Source organism: Ranitomeya variabilis, chromosome 4, assembly GCF_051348905.1.
Source record: "Ranitomeya variabilis isolate aRanVar5 chromosome 4, aRanVar5.hap1, whole genome shotgun sequence".
In the NCBI taxonomy this organism is placed as follows: Eukaryota; Metazoa; Chordata; class Amphibia; order Anura; family Dendrobatidae; genus Ranitomeya; species Ranitomeya variabilis.
The window spans coordinates 109,760,378-109,782,519 of NC_135235.1; the positions used below are offsets into that span (position 1 = coordinate 109,760,378).

The 22,142-nt window shown below is 43.6% G+C and overlaps 1 protein-coding gene across 1 annotated transcript; it reads left to right on the plus strand.

Annotated features, from left to right (window-relative positions):
* Positions 1–622: 622 nt before the first annotated feature.
* On the plus strand, positions 623–21,844 carry LOC143768474 (beta-microseminoprotein-like). Its single transcript, XM_077257156.1, has 4 exons — positions 623–653; positions 1,779–1,908; positions 16,579–16,681; positions 21,508–21,844. Exons 1-4 carry the CDS (start codon positions 639–641, stop codon positions 21,635–21,637), a joined length of 378 nt encoding a protein of 125 aa, XP_077113271.1. The 5' UTR covers positions 623–638; the 3' UTR covers positions 21,638–21,844.
* The last annotated feature ends 298 nt before the right edge of the window (positions 21,845–22,142 follow it).

The following is a 22,142-nucleotide window of genomic DNA, read 5'->3' on the forward strand; positions in this document are numbered from 1 at the left end:
CTACCACTGTACAGTCACCATTAGTTGGTAATATCAGTGTTGGTCTTTGTGTAGAGTTTTTTTAATAACAGCAGGGTCATCTGTATCAATTTTTAGGGTCCACAAGCATAGTTGTAATCAGGACTACCGGTTAGGGGCCCCACAGATGTTTCGTCCTCCCCCTGAGTTGTACCCTTAGTTACGCCTCTGATTCAGGAATACAGGCTGCAATAAAATCCCAGTGTCTAATGATAGTGAAGGATCTAATAAGAGCTAAAACTTAGATGACTAAAATGTGTGTAATTCTTTATATATACCATTAATAGTTAATATATATGAGTATTGCTTAGGCTAAATCTGTGCTGCATCACACAATTCATACAGCTACAGGCTGATAACTGATTTGCCTGATACAGTCCTTCTACCTACTATTTACACTGACACTCAGTGTCAGTTATAGAGATATTACAGCAACTGACCGTATCGGAAACTCATTTACTAAGTTAAATCTCTCTGTACATACTCATTTAGCTGCCAAAATGCAGATCGTAAATAGTACTGTGTTTGCATAACATTATTGAATAGAGTCACATGGCCAACAGCCAGTATATAAATTAACGAAGCCACAAGAATATCTGGCCATTAAGCTTAGCAGTAATATGGGCAGTACGATGGTAAGTCTGATCTGATGCTCTATTATCACATGAGTATTTTCCAATGTATGTTTTTTGTAACATTTAGCCAGTATAATATGATAATTATGTATATTGCAGTAGACCAATAGTATTTTATAAATTGAATGGAAGATAAGCAAAAACTCTGCCCTGACTGTGAATGGAACACAAGCAGAGAATTAGGGGACTGGATTGAAAGACCCCGTGAGAACATAAATAGAGTGCAGAAATATTGATGGGTGGGGGTTCCAGCACTTAAATGCATCAAAGTTCTTCTACTACATCAGTTTCCCAGTAATTTTGTAGCAGAGGCATACAGGTAAAAAAGAGTATAAGAATTTTAACACAATCAAAAATTAATTAGTGTCATGCACTCTGAATATATAACCTATAAATATGAAACACGACTACAAATAAAGTTTAATTATTTATTGAAACAATTTTTTTAAAATCATTGGAACATGACACCAAGAAACAGACTCAACAGGAAAACAAACGGAGCAGGAGAGGAGCAATTAATATAATAATGTATCCATAGATCACTAAACCTCAACATCATAGGAACATAAGAAACCATCAATGGCTAAATGTCCATATTTCACTGAAATTTCAATATATTAATAGAATAATTAATAAATAATTAATACCGTAATACATAATTAACAATATTAGTAAAAAATCGCAAATCCTTGAAGAAGACGCATGTTGTCTAAAAAGGCGTCAAATTGAAAACTTTTGCTTGTAACCTTACTTCAGGCAGTAAATATGGTGAGATTCGCACAAAACAAATGAGACATTTGGTAAAAATCACAATTCATGTATCTCTCAAACATCTGGATTAGTAAAGTTGGAGAGGAAAAATCCAAAAAGACTTAAAAAAGTAAGCCAATTTAAAAAATGGTATAAAACGTAGAGAATATGGTGCAAATACTAAAGCCACTAAAAAGGAGGAGATTACTCCAAGAAACTAGAAAAACAGCAATGATGAATTGGGGCTGATACTGTACGTCTCCTCCTAAATTCAGCAAATCTAATAATGCTGGGATAGGGGTTAGTAAAAGTCTATTGGCAGCAAGGTCAATCATCAGTATTAAGCATAACCTGAGCACATTTTACTATCCACAGGCGTCCTTGCTGCACATTTTGGTGGTGGCGATTATGATATCTTTATGTAGTGCTCAGTGCATGACGGAACAAAATGGGAAAGTTGCTCACAATGTTCATGCACACTCAATATATGAACAAAACAAAAACGGTGAGTTGTGAAATATCTTCTGCTTGGTTTTCATTTTTATAAACATAATTGTACTATACGTTTTTATCTTCGGGTTTTTAGTGCAAAAATCACATGTACAAAATACCCACATTTGTCTAAAAAAAAAATTTTGTTATGTAAATGTTTTCGTATTTATAGTTTTATTGCATTCTAATTATTACAAGGCATGTGATTCATAGATCATGTAATTTTAAGATCCTCGTAAAATAACATGATTTGTAATTCCCAAAATTTATTTAAAAAATTACAACAAAAAATTGAATTCATTGACCTGTGCATTATTTAACAACAAAGGGTTTACATTCTTTTCTGCAGCCAAATCTTGCTCTCTTGGCAGTAAAAATGCTGTGCCCATTTTTCAGCATTTTTGTTGCGTTTTTAGCAGCAATTTTTGGGTGCGGATTAGATGTGTGCTTTGTCTATAATATGTGTTTAATAGTTATTTTTATTCACCAAAAACACAGCAAAACCGATGTTACATTTTTTGCAGCATTTTTTCATTTTCTCTTTGCTTTCTATGAGTGAAAAATTTGCTATAAAATTCAAAAACGATGCCGTTCTCAAATTCAGTCAGGAAAACAAAACAAGTGCGTGCATACAATTTTTAAATCTCACAGCTTTTAGTTTACATAATAAAAAAAAGGCAGCTAAAAACACTTCACGTGAAAATAGCCTTTCCAATGTGGTTTTAAGCAATTGTTTGTTTGTCATGAAAAAAAAGAAGCAATGGATGACAATGATTCCCCTGTAAATGCATCATCGCAGATTGGCATTATGTCATATGGTACTATGGTATGTTCATCATTATAGGAGCAATTCGTTATGTGACACTGCAGTAGATGTGCTCTGTGGCACTATGTCTTCACTTTAGGTATATGGGCTGTACACTGTGCACACAATTTAGCAATTTATATTTTTGGTGATTAATTTTATTGCTGGACAACTACAGAGCTGTCAGTTGATCCAAAAAGTTAACAAATCTGAATATTTAAAAAAGTGGAAGCGAGGATTTGTCTTTCTTAGGAGAATATCTATGTGTGCAGAATTATTGTAAAACTATCAGTGTGCAGAATTATTATGCAATGTAAATTATGAAAACCATGAATTTTACCATCTCAATAATTTATTTACATCTGTTACAGTGAGAATAATAACCAAACGACTCAAAATGCCCCAAAATACTTTTCTGACACTTATAAAAAAAATATCAGTGACCACTATGAGCCGCCCTTCTTTTCAGTAACAGCCATAAGCCTTACATCTATGGAGTCTGTCAGTTTCTTAACCCCTTCACGACCAGAGGTTATTTCCGTTTTTGTGTTTTCGTTTTTTGCTCCCCTTCTTCCCAGAGCCATACTTTTTTTATTTTTTGGTAAATATGGCCATGTGAGAACCTGTGTTTTGTGGGATAAGTTGTACTTTTGAACCACAGCACTGGTTTTAACATATCGTGTACTGGAAAATGGGAAAAAATTCCAAGTGTGGTGAAATTGCAAAAAAAAAATGCAATTCCACGGTTGTTGTTTTTTTGTTTATTTTTTTTTTAACCATGTTCACTAAATGCTTAAACTGCCCTGCCATTATGATTCTCCAGGTCATTACAAGCTCATGGACACCAAACATGTCTAGGTTCTTTTTTATTTAAGTGGTGAGTGGCAAGTATTTTTTGCGCGCCGAGGAGATGTTTTTATTGATACCATTTTAGTGTGGATACGATCTTTTGATTGCCCATTATTGTATTTTATTGCAATGTAGCAGCAACCCAAAATTTTTTTCTTGTTACGCCGTTTAGCAATCGGGTTAATTCTTTTTATATATTGATAGATCACGCGATTCTGAACGCGGCGATACCGAATATGTAAATATTTGAATTTTTTATTGTTTTATTTTCAATGGGGCGAAGAGGGGGGAGACTAGAAGCTGCAGTACTTTGATCACCTCTGCTACAGACAGGCGATGATCAGATCGCCTGTGTGTAGCAGAAATGCTCACTGCTTCAGACCTCTGGTTGTCATGCCAGCCCATCGGTGACCCATGATCATGTGACGGGGTCACCAATGGGAGGGATTTACAGTGCACTTTCGGTAAACGTGAGAAATTGACAGCGGCATTTAACTAGTTAACAGCTGCAGGTGGATCACAATTCCACCTGCGGCTGTTGAGGGCACGTCAGCTGTATTAATCAGCTGTCATGTGCCCAGACAGGTGCGGGCTCAGCACCCACACCAAATAGGGGGAGTCCAACATCGGCGTACTAGTACGCCCAAAGTTGAAAAGGGGTTAATCTGTTGATGATCAACTTTTTGGGCAGCACCAACCACAGCCTCCCAGACAGTGTTCAGAGGGGTGGACTTGTTTCGTACGCTGTAAATTTCCTCTTGAAAGGGAGTCTAGCAGCACAAAACGACTGTTCAATCCAAGTACAGACGCTCGATACATCACAGCAGGGCCAATCTACTATATAATTGTCTAAGGGTCACGTCCGTCTTTCTGTCTGTCTGTCTGTCTTTTTGTCTGTCTGTCTGTCTGTAATGGAAATCCCAAGTCGCTGATTGGTCGCGGCAAAACAGCCATGACCAATCAGCGACGGGCACAGTCCGGCAGCAAAATGGCTGCTCCTTCCTCCCCGCAGTCAGTGCCCGCTCCATACTCCCCTCCAGTCAGCGCTCACACAGGGTTAATGGCAGCGTTAACGGACCGCGTTATGCTGTGGTGTAACGCACTCCGTTAACGCAGCTATTAACCCTGTGTGACCAACTTTTTACTATTGATGCTGCGTATGCAGCATCAATAGTAAAAAGATCTAATGTTACAAATAATAATAATAAAAAAAGGTTATTCTCACCTTCCGACGTCACGCGCTGTCCTCGGCAGTGCAAGCGGCAGGTACCGGTGAATAGGATGCTATGCGAGAAGGACCTGCCATGATGTCACGGTCAAGTGACAGCAACGTCATCACAGGTCCTGCGCTCATACCAACCCTGGGACCGGAAGCTACCGCGTGTACCGCACACAGGCGCCAGGACTTCAAGGGGCCTTCGGAAGGTGAGTATATGTTTATTTTTTATTTTAAGTGTTTTTTAACCACGCATATAGTGCCCACATTGCTATATACTACGTGGGCTGTGTTACATACTGCATGGGCTCTATTATATACTACATCTCTGTGCTATATACTATGTAGCTGGGCAATATACAACGTAACTGTGCAATATACAACGTGACTGTCCAATATACTACGTAGCTGTGCAATATACTACGTGCTCTGTGTTATATACTACGTAGCTGTGCAATATACTAGGTGGCTGTGTTGGTTCTGTTACATACTACGTCGACTGTTGTGAGTTCCGTTCTTGGGCTCCATCCTGTGGTTGCAAATGGTATTTTTGGGAGTTCTGCTCTTGGGCTCCCTCTGGTGGTTTCAAGTGGAACTTAGCAGCTGCTTTCACTAATCGGTTCCCTGGCTTTGTTATTTAACTGGGCTTTGGGCTGTAGTGGATGCCAGCTGTCAATGTTCCTTCCTGTGGATTCAGTCCTTTCCTGGAAGTTCTCTGTTGGCCAGTCCATTTCAGCTTAAGATAAGTTCTGCTAGTTTTTGGGTGTTTCCCTGCCTATGACCTATTGTTCAGTTTAAGTTATGTCTCTTTTGTCCAGCTTGTCATCATGAAATATTCCGGCTAGTTGGAAGCTCTGGGGTTGCAGATTTGCCCCTCCACACCGTGAGTCGGTGTGGAGGTTATTTTTGTAAACTCTGCGTGGACATTTAGTTTTTATACTGACCACACTGTAGCCTTTTCTTTCTCTGTCTATTTAGATAGTATTGGCCTCCTTTGCTAAAATCTAGTTTCATTTCTGAGTTTGTCATTTCCCTCTTCACTCACCGTCAATATTTGTGGGGGGCTATCTTTCCTTTGGGGGTTTCTCTGAGGCGAGATAGTTTTCCGTTTCCATCTTCAGGGGTAGCTAGTTCTTAGGCTGTGAAGAGGCGTCTAGGCAGAGATAGGAACGCTCCACAGCTATTTCTAGTGTTGGTGTTAGGAGTAGGGATTGTGGTCAGTAAAGTTACCACCTCCTCAGAGCTAGTACATTATTTGTTTTACCCACTAGGTCATTTCAGTGCTGCTCCGTAATCACTAGGTCATATTGGTGATTACTGTCTGCTACGGCTGCGACCGCAAACGTGGCCGAGCCGACACCTCCACGTCGCCAGACCATGACGACGTGGGCGAGCGTCCCAAAAAGGAACGCAATGTGGACCCACTGGACCACAAAGAGTAACCTGGACCTACCCAGACTAGGAAAGGGCAGCGAGCAGGGGCTGTGGCAGCTGAGCATGTGAACAAGATGTCGATATGCAGAACTAGACTACACCGCACAACTTCAGGTATGAAGAAACAAAGTTTACTTAAATGACAGCACAGTACATAACTAAACATAATGATGTCAGGATCCCGATTCAACATGTCAAGGAAGGGTACACGACGTCAGACGATGGCAGGAGTCATCACGGGTTGATGCAGTCCAGGTTCATCTGGCACGGGCATACTAGGACGGCCTCTCTCTCAGGCCTCAGGCGTAGCACAGGCTCAGCAGGAGAACATCAGACACCGATCCCAGAAGGACGTCATCACTGGGTGAACCTCAGGACATCAGGATCACAGGCAGGACATCAGGATCACAGGCGGGACATCAGGATCAAAGACAGGACATCAGGATCACAGGCAGGACATCAGGACCACAGGCTTAGATGGACGTCTGACGATGGCAGGAGTCATCACGGGTTGATGCAGTCCAGGATCATCTGGCATGGGCATACTAGGACGGCCTCTCTCTCAGGCCTCGGGCGTAGCACAGGCTCAGCAGGAGAACATCAGACACCGATCCCAGAAGGACATCATCTCAGGGTGGACCTCAGGACACAGGCAGGAAATCTGGACACAGGCAGGACATCTGGGACACTGGCGTGGCAGCCCAGGTCATCGGCTGGGACACTGGCGTGGCAGCCCAGGGAATCAGGACATCGGACAAGGAAAGGACATCGGGAATACCGGAAAGACATCTGGGACACTGGCGTGGCAGCCCAGGTCATCGGCTGGGACACTGGCGTGGCAGCCCAGGAATCAGGACATCGGACAAGGAAAGGACATCGGGAATACCGGAAAGACATCTGGGACACTGGTGTGGCAGCCCAGGTCATCGGCTGGGACACTGGCGTGGCAGCCCAGGAATCAGGACATCGGACACCGGAAGGACATCAGACACAGGCTGGACATCAGGAATACCGGAAAGACATCTGGGACACTGGCATGGCAGCCCAGGTCATCGGCTGGGACACGGATGGCACAGGACCAGGTAGCGGAGGTCATCAGGTTCGTAACTATGGCCGTCAGGCTCCGGGCATCAGACCTAGGAAGGAACTCAAGCGTGATGGTGCTAGCTCCGCTGGACTGGAACTGGACCAGACAGGGTTAGCACCGCATGGAAGGCTGAGCACAGAATAGTAAGAGCTCAGCAAGAACACCGAACTCCATCTTTAAATGATGAGCCCGAAAAGTTCAGTCACTGGGTGCGGGGTGTCAGACACAATAGGACTTCAGAAACATAACACAGGCAGGTTCAGACAGGAACAGGTACTGGATATGCAGCCTCCAGGATAGGCGGATCTGGGTACTCTGCCCCCAGAACAGGCGGGTAAACAAGACACAAACAGATCTGGATATACAGCCTCCAGGATAGGCGGGTCTGGGTACTCTGCCCCCAGAACAGGCGAGAGACAGGTATCAGCTCTCCCAGAACATACTGCAGACAGAAAGGGAGCTGGATACCTCACAAGGCAAGACACAGAAACACAATGCAATGCTCTGGCCCCGCCCAGCAGCAAAGAGGAAGTTTATATAGGAGCTGCTCCTCAGCAATAGGCTGAGGAAGCAACACAGGTGCACTGTTGTGAAATTGGATTCTGGGCTCCCCCGGTGGCCACTTGTGGAATTGTACTTGTGTGCATCATCCCCTCTGTTCACCTGCTCCTATCAGGATGTGGGAGTCGCTATATAACCTTGCTCCTCTGTCAGTTTCTTGCCGGTCAACAATGTAATCAGAAGCCTTTCTGTGCATGTTCCTGCTACTAGACTACTCCCAGCTAAGTTGGACTTTTGTCCTTGTGTGTTTTTGCATTTTGTTCCTGTTCACAGCTGCTGTTTCGTTACTGTGTCTGGAAAGCTCTTGTGAGCGGAAATTGCCACTCTGGTGTTATGAGTTAATGCTAGAGTCTTAAAGTAATTTCTGGATGGTGTTTTGATAGGGTTTTCTGCTGACCATGAAAGTGCCCTTTCTGTCTTCTTGCTATCTAGTAAGCGGACCTCGATTTTTGCTAAACCTATTTTCATACTACGTTTGTCATTTCATCTAAAATCACCGCCAATATATGTGGGGGCCTCTGTCTGCCATTGGGGAAAATTTCTCTAGAGGTGAGCCAGGACTGTCTTTTCCTCTGCTAGGATTAGGTAGTTCTCCGGCTGGCGCTGGGCATCTAGGGATAAAAAAACGTAGGCATGCTACCCGGCCACTTCTAGTTGTGCGGCAGGTTTAGTTCATGGTCAGTATAGTTTCCATCTTCCAAGAGCTAGTTCTCATATATGCTGGGCTATGTTCTCTCGCCATTGAGAATCATGACAGTTTGACCGGCCCAAAAAAAAGGGTTAAATTACTGGCTGAGAAAGGAGAGAAAAAAGAAGTCTGCTACAATTTTTTTTTTTTTTTTTTTTTTTTTTTTTCCTCTAGTTCTGAGTGTGCTCTTAATTGAATCACTTGCTAGTCTGCCTATACTGCAGCCTTCCTCTCTTTCTCTCCTTCTTATCCTTGAATGGCTCTGTGTTCACCTGTTTCAAATGGATCTTCAGAGTGTAGCTACAGGTTTGAATAATCTCACCACAAAGGTACAAAATTTGCAAGATTTTGTTGTTCATGCACCTATGTCTGAGCCTAGAATTCCTTTGCCTGAATTCTTCTCGGGGAATAGATCTCACTTTCAAAATTTTAAAAATAATTGCAAATTGTTTTTGTCCCTGAAGTCTCGCTCTGCCGAAGACCCTGCACAGCAGGTCAGGATTGTAATTTCCTTGCTCCGGGGCGACCCTCAAGACTGGGCTTTTGCATTGGCACCAGGGGATCCTGCGTTGCTCAATGTGGATGCGTTTTTTCTGGCCTTGGGGTTGCTTTATGAGGAACCTCATTTAGAGCTTCAGGCGGAAAAGGCCTTGATGTCCTTGTCTCAGGGGCAAGATGAAGCTGAAATATACTGCCAAAAATTCCGCAAATGGTCTGTGCTTACTCAGTGGAATGAGTGCGCCCTGGCGGCGATTTTCAGAGAAGGTCTCTCTGATGCCATTAAGGATGTTATGGTGGGGTTCCCTGTGCCTGCGAGTCTGAATGAGTCCATGACGATGGCTATTCAGATCGATAGGCGTCTGCGGGAGCGCAAACCTGTGCACCATTTGGCGGTGTCTACTGAGAAAACGCCAGAAAATATGCAATGTGATAGAATTCTGTCCAGAAGCGAGCGGCAGAATTTTAGACGAAAAAATGGGTTGTGCTTCTATTGTGGTGATTCAACTCATGTTATATCAGCATGCTTTAAGCGTACTAAGAAGCCTGACAAGTCTGTTTCAATTAGCACTTTACAGTCTAAGTTTATTCTATCTGTGACCCTGATTTGTTCTTTGTCATCTATTACCGCGGACGCCTATGTCGACTCTGGCGCTGCTTTGAGTCTTATGGATTGGTCCTTTGCCAAACGCTGTGGGTATGATTTGGAGCCATTGGAGGCTCCGATACCTCTGAAAGGGATTGACTCCACCCCATTGGCTAGTAATAAACCACAATACTGGACACAAGTGACTATGCGTGTTAATCCGGATCACCAGGAGGTTATTCGCTTTCTGGTGCTGTATAATCTACATGATGTTTTGGTGCTGGGATTGCCATGGCTGCAATCTCATAACCCAGTCCTCGACTGGAGAGCTATGTCTGTGTTAAGCTGGGGATGTAAAGGAACTCATGGGGACGTACCTTTGGTTTCCATTTCATCATCTATTCCCTCTGAGATTCCTGAATTCTTGTCTGACTTTCGTGACGTTTTTGAAGAACCCAAGGTTGGTTCACTACCTCCGCACCGGGAGTGCGATTGTGCCATAGACTTGATTCCGGGTAGTAAATACCCTAAGGGTCGTTTATTTAATCTGTCTGTGCCTGAACACGCGGCTATGCGAGAATATATAAAGGAGTCCTTGGAAAAGGGACATATTCGTCCTTCGTCATCTCCCTTAGGAGCCGGTTTTTTCTTTGTGTCTAAGAAAGACGGCTCTTTGAGGCCGTGTATTGATTATCGACTTTTGAATAAAATCACGGTTAAATATCAATATCCGTTACCACTGCTTACTGATTTGTTTGCTCGTATAAAGGGGGCCAAGTGGTTCTCTAAGATTGATCTCCGTGGGGCGTATAATTTGGTGCGAATCAAGCAGGGGGATGAGTGGAAAACCGCATTTAATACGCCCGAGGGCCATTTTGAGTATTTGGTGATGCCTTTTGGTCTTTCAAATGCCCCTTCAGTCTTCCAGTCCTTTATGCATGACATTTTCCGCGATTATTTGGACAAATTTATGATTGTGTATCTGGATGATATTCTGATTTTTTCGGATGACTGGGACTCTCATGTCCAGCAGGTCAGGAGGGTTTTTCAGGTTTTGCGGTCTAATTCCTTGTGTGTGAAGGGTTCTAAGTGTGTTTTTGGGGTTCAAAAGATTTCCTTCTTGGGATACATTTTTTCCCCCTCTTCCATCGAGATGGATCCTGTCAAGGTTCAGGCTATTGGTGATTGGACGCAACCCTCTTCTCTTAAGAGTCTTCAGAAATTTTTGGGCTTTGCTAACTTTTATCGTCGATTTATTGCTGGTTTTTCTGATGTTGTAAAACCATTGACTGATTTGACTAAGAAGGGTGCTGATGTTGCTGATTGGTCCCCTGATGCTGTGGAGGCCTTTCGGGAGCTCAAGCGCCGCTTTTCTTCCGCCCCAGTGTTGCGTCAGCCTGATGTTGCTCTTCCTTTTCAGGTTGAGGTCGACGCTTCTGAAATCGGAGCTGGGGCGGTGTTGTCGCAGAGAAGTTCCGACTGCTCCGTGATGAGACCTTGTGCTTTTTTTTCCCGTAAATTTTCGCCCGCCGAGCGGAATTATGATATTGGGAATCGGGAGCTTTTGGCCATGAAGTGGGCTTTTGAGGAGTGGCGTCACTGGCTTGAGGGGGCCAGACATCAGGTGGTGGTATTGACTGACCACAAAAATTTAATTTACCTTGAGTCGGCCAGGCGCCTGAATCCTAGACAGGCGCGCTGGTCGTTGTTTTTCTCTCGGTTTAATTTTGTGGTGTCTTACCTACCGGGTTCTAAGAATGTTAAGGCGGATGCCCTTTCTAGGAGTTTTGAGCCTGACTCCCCTGGTAATTCTGAGCCCACAGGTATCCTTAAAGATGGAGTGATATTGTCTGCCGTTTCTCCAGACCTGCGGCGGGCCTTGCAGGAGTTTCAGGCGGATAGACCTGATCGTTGCCCACCTGGTAGACTGTTTGTTCCTGATGATTGGACCAGTAGAGTCATCTCTGAGGTTCATTCTTCTGCGTTGGCAGGTCATCCTGGAATCTTTGGTACCAGGGATTTGGTGGCAAGGTCCTTCTGGTGGCCTTCCCTGTCACGAGATGTGCGAGGCTTTGTGCAGTCTTGTGACGTTTGTGCTCGGGCCAAGCCTTGTTGTTCTCGGGCTAGTGGATTGTTGTTACCCTTGCCTATCCCGAAGAGGCCTTGGACGCACATCTCGATGGATTTTATTTCGGATCTGCCTGTTTCTCATAAGATGTCTGTCATCTGGGTGGTGTGTGACCGTTTCTCTAAGATGGTCCATCTGGTTCCCTTGCCTAAGTTGCCTTCTTCTTCCGAGTTGGTTCCTCTGTTTTTTCAAAATGTTGTTCGTTTGCATGGTATTCCGGAGAATATCATTTCTGACAGAGGGACCCAATTCGTGTCTAGATTTTGGCGGGCATTCTGTGCTAGGATGGGCATAGATTTGTCTTTTTCGTCTGCTTTCCATCCTCAGACTAATGGCCAGACCGAGCGGACTAATCAGACCTTGGAGACATATTTGAGGTGTTTTGTGTCTGCGGATCAGGATGATTGGGTTGCTTTTTTGCCTTTGGCGGAGTTCGCCCTCAATAATCGGGCCAGCTCTGCCACCTTGGTGTCCCCGTTTTTCTGTAATTCGGGGTTTCATCCTCGATTTTCCTCCGGTCAAGTGGAATCTTCGGATTGTCCTGGAGTGGATGCTGTGGTGGAGAGGTTGCATCAGATTTGGGGGCAGGTGGTGGACAATTTGAAGTTGTCCCAGGAGAAGACTCAGCTTTTTGCCAACCGCCGTCGTCGTGTTGGTCCTCGGCTTTGTGTTGGGGACTTGGTGTGGTTGTCTTCTCGTTTTGTCCCTATGAGGGTTTCTTCTCCTAAGTTTAAGCCTCGGTTCATCGGCCCGTACAAGATATTGGAGATTCTTAACCCTGTGTCCTTCCGTTTGGACCTCCCTGCATCCTTTTCGATTCATAATGTTTTTCATCGGTCATTGTTGCGCAGGTATGAGGTACCGGCTGTGCCTTCCGTTGAGCCTCCTGCTCCGGTGTTGGTTGAGGGTGAGTTGGAGTACGTTGTGGAAAAGATCTTGGACTCTCGTGTTTCCAGACGGAAACTCCAGTATCTGGTCAAATGGAAGGGATACGGTCAGGAGGATAATTCTTGGGTCACTGCCTCTGATGTTCATGCCTCCGATCTTGTCCGTGCCTTTCATAGGGCTCATCCTGATCGCCCTGGTGGTTCTGGTGAGGGTTCGGTGCCCCCTCCTTGAGGGGGGGGTACTGTTGTGAAATTGGATTCTGGGCTCCCCCGGTGGCCACTTGTGGAATTGTACTTGTGTGCATCATCCCCTCTGTTCACCTGCTCCTATCAGGATGTGGGAGTCGCTATATAACCTTGCTCCTCTGTCAGTTTCTTGCCGGTCAACAATGTAATCAGAAGCCTTTCTGTGCATGTTCCTGCTACTAGACTACTCCCAGCTAAGTTGGACTTTTGTCCTTGTGTGTTTTTGCATTTTGTTCCTGTTCACAGCTGCTGTTTCGTTACTGTGTCTGGAAAGCTCTTGTGAGCGGAAATTGCCACTCTGGTGTTATGAGTTAATGCTAGAGTCTTAAAGTAATTTCTGGATGGTGTTTTGATAGGGTTTTCTGCTGACCATGAAAGTGCCCTTTCTGTCTTCTTGCTATCTAGTAAGCGGACCTCGATTTTTGCTAAACCTATTTTCATACTACGTTTGTCATTTCATCTAAAATCACCGCCAATATATGTGGGGGCCTCTGTCTACCATTGGGGAAAATTTATCTAGAGGTGAGCCAGGACTGTCTTTTCCTCTGCTAGGATTAGGTAGTTCTCCGGCTGGCGCTGGGCATCTAGGGATAAAAAAACGTAGGCATGCTACCCGGCCACTTCTAGTTGTGCGGCAGGTTTAGTTCATGGTCAGTATAGTTTCCATCTTCCAAGAGCTAGTTCTCATATATGCTGGGCTATGTTCTCTCGCCATTGAGAATCATGACAGTGCACACTCAAACCCTGATAAAAGCAGGGTAGGTGTGGCCGCGCGCACCCTAAGCACAAACAGAAACCATTATAGTACTGACAGCACAGGACACTGCTAGCCTGGACACGGGCGGAAAGCCATGCACCAGCTGCAGAGGACCTCGCAAGCCGTGGCTAGCTTCCAAGCAGCAGCCAGGGACCGCACATGCAAGTGGCCATGCAGCAGAGCAAAGTCATCACAGCACATGTACAGCTACGCAGCGGTGGCAGGGAACTGAGCAGCATCCATACAGGTAACAGACAACAGTATCCCTGCACATTAGTGGGAGAGGACCAAGGGTTAAAGCAGAGACATGCAAAAGTAACGCCGAAGAAACAAGGTATAAACCCAGCGGCGTTACACTGTCTGTAGAGCTGCCACCTCCTCTGAGCTTGTCCATGGTTTTACCCACCAGGTCATCTCAGTACCACTCCGTAACCACCAGGTCATAACAGTCGACTGTGCAATATACTACGTGGCTCTGTTATATATTACGTGGCTGTGCAATATACTACGTGCCTCTACAATATACTACGTGGCTATGTTATATACTACGTGGCTCTGCTATATACTACGTTGCTGACCAATATACTGCATAGCTGTGCAATACACTACGTAGCTGTGCAATACACTATGTGACTGTGTTATATACTACATGGCTGTGCAATATACTACGTGCCTGTGCAATATACTACGTGGCTCTACAATATACTACGTGGCTATATTATATACTTCGTGGCTCTGCTATATACTACGTCGCTGACCAATATACTACATAGCTGTGCAATACACTACGTAGCTGTGCAATACACTACGTGACTGTGTTATATACTACGTGGCTGTGCAATATACTACGTGCCTGTGCAATATACTACGTGGCTCTACAATATACTACGTGGCTGTTATATACTACGTGGCTGACCAATATACTACGTGCCTGTGCAATACACTACGTAGCTGTGCAATACACTACGTGGCTATGTTATTACTATGTGGCTGTGTTATATACTACCTAGATCTGCTATGTACTACATACGCTGTGTTACATAGTACGTAGCTCTGTTATATACTACGTAGCTATGTTATATATTATGTCGGTTGTGTTACATACTACGTCACTGTGCAATATAGTACGTAGCCTGTGCTATATACTACCTACATATTCTAGAATACCCGATACGTTAGAATCTGGCCACCATCTAGTAATTTAGAAACACCTTCCCACCTGCTTGTTGTCCCTCAACCTTCACCCTCTCTTTTTTGCTTAATAGAGCCAAAGAAGGGCAGAGGTATATGGAAAACAATCAGGTGGGAAGGTGTATATAAATGATTGGCCCGGCCATGGAGCATCGAGCACCTATTTGAACAGTTATCCTGTGCTTACAGAGTCCCTTTACAAAGGGCCCACAATTTCTCAAAAGGATTTAGGTCAGGTGAGGGATGGGCCATGTCATTATCTTTTTTAACCTCTAATGCCCCTATGGACTTTAATGCATGTGATAGAGCATTGTCCTGCATACAAATCATGGTTTTCTTGAAAGATGCAGGCATTTTCCTGTACGACTGCTTGAAGAAAGTGTCTTCTAATAACTGACAATAGGCTGGGAAGTTGATTTTCAGCCAAAAAAGGTCCAACTAGCTCATCTTTAGTGATACCAACTTTGCATCCCGAACAATTTTCCTGGCATTTGTCACAGGTCACAGGTGAGGATGTTACCTTTAGTAGCCATTCAAACTTCTGTGCGTGTTAGGCATCTTTCACACTTCCGTCTTCCAAATCTGCACAGGATCCATCAAGACGTTGAAATGACGGATCCTGTGCAGATTGTGGAAAACATGTGCACTGGGCCCGTCTTTCTGACGGACCCGTCGAGGCTATGTGCACCTGTTGTGTATGCGTCTTTGCAGTGGTTTTCCGCTGCGAAAACGCATACACAACACAAACCAGGTTAAAAAAATTAAAAATCGCAATATTCTCACCTACCGACGTCCTGTGCAGTGATGCTCCCGGCAGCTAGCGTTCCTAGTAATACATTGCGAAATCTCGCGAGAACTCACGGTCTCACAAGAACTCGCGGTCTCGCAAGACCGCGACTTCTCGCGAGATTTTGCAATGTATTTATAGGAACGCTAGCTGCTGGGAGCATCGCTGCGCGGGACGTTGGTAGGTGAGAATACTGCGATTTTTTATTTTTTTTATTATTTTTAACATTATATCTTGTTACTATTGATGCTGCATAGGCAGCATCAATAGTAAAAAGAGAAAGAGAGCAAGCGAGAGAGAATTTCCCTGACGGGAAATTCTTCCACACATGCTCAGTTTGAAAAGATGTGACCCGTCGCTGGATTCCTGCTTTTCACAGTCAGCGACACATCCTGCGCCCATAGGCTTCCATTGTAGCCAGTGACGGGCAGCGCAGGATGTGTCGCTGACCGATTTTCCGACGTGCAGGAAAAAATGTTCCTCTGAACGTTTTCTCTGCCCGACGGACCGTTTTTTTTACGCAGGATCCAGTGCACGATGGATCAAACGGATGACCATCCGTCACAATCCGTCGCTAATACAAGTCTATGAGAAAATGCAGGATCCTGCAAATTTTTTCGCAGGATCCTGCATTCTCAAAAATCGACGGATTGTGACGGGAGCTGAAAGACGGAAGCGTGAAAGAGACCTTATCAGGCCAAAACCACCAGGGTATGTGAACTTTTGATCAGGGTCATGTAGATATTTTGGGTTGTCATTATGATTTAAAAAGAGAAAACACAGTAGTTTGACAATAAATGGCTTCACCCAACCACTGAAAATGAGTGGAGAAAAGGTTTTGGTGTTATCATTTACATTCTCTGAAAAAATGCAAAGAAAGCAAAAATTCTGCCGGGGTATGTAAACATTTGAGCACAACTGCATTAACACAAGGAGATTACACTATGATGCATCATTTTTCAGGTTGCTGGAAGGATGGTGATTTTCATACTCTGGGAGAAGAGTGGGAGGGAAGTGATTGCACTACATGCAAATGTGATGCCGAATGCATAAGTTGCTGCACTAAGTAAGTATTTATTGTTAATTTAAAGAGGTTGTCCACTACTTTTTCATTGATGACCTATCTTTAGGATAAGTCATCAATGTCTGATCGACCGGGGTCCGACAGCCAGCCCCCCCCCCACCCGCCAACAGCCACAAATACTTGAAGAGCTGCTCAGTCTTCTGAAAGTGGCCATTACATGGTACTACATACCCGCCTCCTATTCAAATCACAAAGGCAGATGTGTAATGCCCTGCCGCAGCCATTATCAGAAGACAGACCGCTCCGCAAGGATAGATCATCAATGAAGAAGTAGAGGACGACCTCTTTAACCTTTGTTTAGCAGTAAGGCCATATTTTATTTTACATTCATCCCACCAGTTACAAGTAAAATACCACCAATAGCTTAACTAGAAATGTCAAGGGTTCCATATGGTAATTTCTGTTAATTTAGGTTTTTTCAAAAGACCCCAATTAAGACCAGGATTTATCAGTCTTTAGTGAGCAGGCAAACTGCAAACATTGCAAAAACATTATTTTTTATGACAGATCTGGCTTTTATACAGCTGTATTACAGAACAGTATTGTATTCTACCCTAGAAACAATGCTCTATAATTAAGAGTAATACGGCTTATGATAGAAAATGCAGTAATAGAGAAATAGCAGAAGTCACATTCATTACCTCCATATTTCATTCTATATAAGGCAGTTTGTAAGGGCCCTAATATATCCTATAGCCTCATTCAGCCATCCGTGATTCATGGATTTGTTCTGTGTGTGATTTTCATGGGTAGTACAAGCTCTCGTTAAAGTCGATGGGGCTGTCCACATGTCCGTATTTTTTGCAGACCAAGTGGTCCGTATAAAATCAAGGTTATGTCTTTTTTTTTAATCTGAATCATGTATAAAACTGATCCATACAAGTCTATAGATCCATGAAAATCACAGACAGCACATGGATGGCTAAATAAATTACAATGGAGAAGTTTTATATTTATTTTATTAATTTAGTAATTTATTTTTTCATCTGTAAAAATCTCTGATTTTAAAACCTGACACACTGAACAAACACTGCTGAAAATTAGAGCCAAAACATTGATGAACAACGTTCTGCATTTTTACATACAAGAAAAATCATGGACGTCTGAGTGAGGTCTTAAGCAGTTTTTTTTATTCTTTTTTCACCCATTAAGGGGGTATTCCCATCTCCAAGCTCCTATCCCAATATTCGCTATGTCGCTTACCTCATGTGCAGGGCATTGAAGTAACTTAGGTATCCATGGTTATGACCGGTAACAACTAATTGTCACTATATGACTGGTTGTATCCATAGATATCTAAGCTACTGCAATGCCCTGAAGATGGTGTAAGTGCCATAGCGAATCAAGAGAACTACAGTGGGTACGGAAAGTATTCAGACCCCTTTAAATTTTTCACTCTTTGTTTTATTTCAGCCATTAGGAAAATTCAAAATAGTTGACTTTTTTTCTCATTAATGTACACTCTGCACCCCATCGTGACTGAAAAAACCTGAAATTTAGAAATTTTTGCAAATGTATTAAAAAAGAAAAACTGAAATATCACATGGTCATAAGTATTCAGACCCTTTGCTCGGTATTGAGTAGAAGCACCTTTTGAGCTAGTGCAGCCATGAGTCTTCTTGGGAATGATGCAACAAGTTTTTCACACCTGGATTTGGGGATCCTCTGCCATTCTTCCTTGCAGATCCTCTCCTGTTCCGTCAGGTTGGATGGTGAACGTTGGTGGACAGCCATTTTCAGGTCTCTCCAGAGATGCTTAATTTGGTTTAGGTCAGGGCTCTGGGTGGGCCTGTCACGAATGATCACAGAGTTGTTCTGAAGCCACTCCTTTGTTATTTTAGCTGAGTGCTTAGGGTCATTGTCTTGTTGGAAGGTGAACCTTCAGCCAAGTCTGAGGTCCAGAGCACTCTGGAAGAGGTTTTCATCCAGGATATCTCTGTACTTGGCTGCATTCATGTTTCCTTCAATGACAACCAGTCGTCCTGTCCCTGTAGCTGAAAAACACCTCCATAGAAAGATGCTGCCACCACCATGCTTCACTGATGAAATTGTATTGGGCAGGTGATGAGCAGTGCCTGGTTTTCTCCACACATACTGCTTAGAATTATCACAAAAAAGGTCTATCTTCGTCTCATCAGACCAGAGAATCTTATATCTCATAGTCTGGGAGTCCTTCATGTGTTCTTTTAGCAAACTCTATGCAAGCTTTCATATGTCTTGCACTGAGGAAAGGCTTCCGTCGGGCCACTCTGCCATAAAGGCCCGACTGGTGGAGAGCTGCAGTGATAGTTAACTTTGTGGAACTTTCTCCCATCTCCCTACTGCATCTCTGGAGCTCAGCCACAGTAATCTTGGGGTTCTTCTTTACCTCTCTCACCAAGGCTCTTCTCCTATGATTGCTCAGTTTGGCTGGACGGCCAGGACTAGGAAGACTTATGGTGGTCCCAAACTGCTTCCATTTAAGGACAATGGAGGCCACTGTGCTCTTAGGAACCTTGAGTACTACAGAAATTCTTTTGTAACCTTGTCCAGATCTGTGCCTTGCCACAATTCTGTCTTTGAGCTCCTTGGCCAGTTCCTTTGACCTCGTGATTCTCATTTGGTCTGACATGCACTGTGAGCTGTGAAGTCTTATATAGACAGGTGTGCGCCTTTCCAAATCAAGTCCTATCAGTTTAATTAAACATAGCTGGACTCCAATGAAGGAGTAGAACCATCTCAAGGAGGATCACAAGGAAATGGACAGCATGTGACTTAAATATGAGTGTCTGAGCAAAGGGTCTGAATACTTATGTGATATTTCGTTTTTTCTTTTTTAATAAATTTGTAAAAATTACTACAATTCTGTTTTTTCTCAGTCAAGATAGGGTGCAGAGTGTACATTAATGAGAAAAAAATGAACTTTTTTGAATTTACCAAATGGCTGCAATGAAACAAAGAGTGAACAATTTAAAGGGGTCTGAATACTGTCTGTACCCACTGTATACTACATTTCAAATTGGAGGTATTTGCTAATATTATTATTATTATTATTATTACACCTACTACATATTAGGATAGGATCTAAGAGATGGGAATATCCCCTTAAAGGGGTTGTCCACTACTAGCACAACCCCTTCTTGAACAAAATGTTTGGCCTCCACAAAATAATAAAGCCTATGATCACATCCCATGCTGGAACAGTTGTCACAGTGTTGGCACTCGCTCTCCTGGGGCTCTTGTGCTTTTGTTGTGAGATGTGACGCCAGCGCCCGATCAGTGGTAGCGTCACTGTCCCCGCCTTCGGACAAATGGAACAGGAAGAGGATGTCTGGGCTGCAGCTAATCTCGGACTTCCTCTCTATGCTCAATTTGACAGGAGGCGGGGATAGTGACGCCAGCGCTGATTGGGCGCCGGGAACCACGTTTCACAACAACAGCACTGGAGCCCCAGAGAGAGCGAGTGCTGACACCACGGGAATGGCGCCAGCACGGGAGGGGAGTATAGGCTTTATTATTTTATGGGGGTCAAGTGAAGGGAATGAGAAGAGTTGTCCAAGCAGTGGACAACTTCTTTAGGGCTACGGTCAGACTGGCAGTATTTGGTCAGCATTTCACATCAATATTTGTAAGCCAAAATCAGGACTGGGTCAAAAATTCAGAAGTGGTTACGTGTTTCTATTATACTTTTTCTCTGACTTTTCCTCACCTGATTTTGGCTTACAAATACTGTTGTAAAATACTGACCAAATACTGCTAGTGTGAACATGGCCTAAGTCACTTATGTCTCATGGCTGGATTGTCTATAGGCAGTGTAGCAGTTGCAATTTTATGTGAGCTCTGGTACCTTGCACCACATCAGTAACCAAATGCAAGTAACCTAAATTTAATAATAGGTGCAGAAATTCTGCAGCGTGAAAAACTCAACAAAAGTTCATTGTGGGAACTGAAATACCGGGGCCTCAATTAGTGCGCTAGGTAGCATTTGGCTCTAGTAAGTTGACAACAAGCTGAGTGGCTCTGAGCTCAATGTGATGTCAGCACTGCAAACAATAACAGACACCAGAAACACCATTTATTTTTCGAACAAAACTGACCTGGGAAGAAAGGTTACCAAAACCAATAAATCCCTATATGAGGGGACCCATACACACTTCTTGCATGGCAGCTCCTTCTCTCAGTGTCTACCTCTGAATAGCATGGAAAGTTGGGTAAAAAGGTTGCACGTCATTTTGAACATGTCCGATGGTGTTTATAACCTGTATGTTTTCTGTAGAGAATAGGGAGCTCTTGTGGCACCCCAGAAGTCCAGTTGCCACAATGGCATTGCCTTCCTCACGGGGAAGGGGGGGTGATGTCATCCCTGGATGCAAGGAGGGATTCCCTAATCAGGTAACAATTACATGCAACACCTTCCTAATGGCACCCTCAGTCCTGGGGCCCCGCTCCACCTGTGGGGAGCAGAACAATCCAAGCGGCATTACCATTAGCCCCAGCGGTCCCTTTAAGCAGCGTCGGCCATCCTGGCCGAACACCACAGGTGGCATCACGAATTATCCGTTAAAGACTTTATTTCCACTTTTATTCACATCCCCTTTAACTGGACTCCCAGGGACATGGACCGGGTCACTGCCACTGTGACCACCCCATTAAGTACCACCAGACACGGTACCGAGTACCCCACGGTCCTAGCGGGCGCTCCACTCTTCTCGCCCCTACTTCTTCCCATCGTGCTTTGTGATAATTTGTCCAACTTTCTTTTTTACTTTGGTGTTCTGCCCATTTAGACTAATATAGTTTAACGCGAATGTATCTTTGCTTTCTTTCAGGTATGCAAGACCAGTTTTAAAAGATCCAGTAAATTGTGCAGCAGTTCTCAACAAGAAGACCTGTCAAATGGAAGTTAAGCGAAAGGATAACTCCGGAGAAATGTGTGAAGTTGATTCTTGGGTCGCTTAAATTTGTTGTTCATATTAAAATAAGACCAATAAATTGAACAACGCATAATATGTAACATGGAATAAAATCAAATATTAGCATAAATAAATCTTACTATATTCAGGCTGCAATATATACAAATAATATCAATACTTCAGTAATGGAAGGGGTCAGTATATAAAACTTCCATTCTTAACAATGAATTAAAAATAAGCAAACTTTAACCACATAGATTTCTGTATGTTCTCAGCTTTTTAAGGATATCAATGATGTAACACAGCCAGTGTATATAAAAATGTTAAAGGAAAGGTGACTTAAAAAAAAACATTTTCAACAATTTCCACTTTTAAACACTAGGGGGAGCAGCTGCTGAAATTTGCCATGAAAACCTAGTGTATAACTAGCTCACATTACAACTGCAGTAAATGTGAGCGGGGTCTGGTCACATGTGTGACGTCTCCTCTCCTCCCCTTCTGGGTGTTTGCTAAGGAATAACAGAGGATGAAGTTTAGGATCACAGTGAGGA

Excerpts from the sequence above, each read along its gene's own strand:
- LOC143768474 (XM_077257156.1), top strand. Across the intron at positions 1,909-16,578 it reads ATATGAACAAAACAAAAACG|GTTGCTGGAAGGATGGTGAT; the intron begins GTGAGTTGTGAA and ends ATCATTTTTCAG. Across the intron at positions 16,682-21,507 it reads TGCATAAGTTGCTGCACTAA|GTATGCAAGACCAGTTTTAA; the intron begins GTAAGTATTTAT and ends GCTTTCTTTCAG.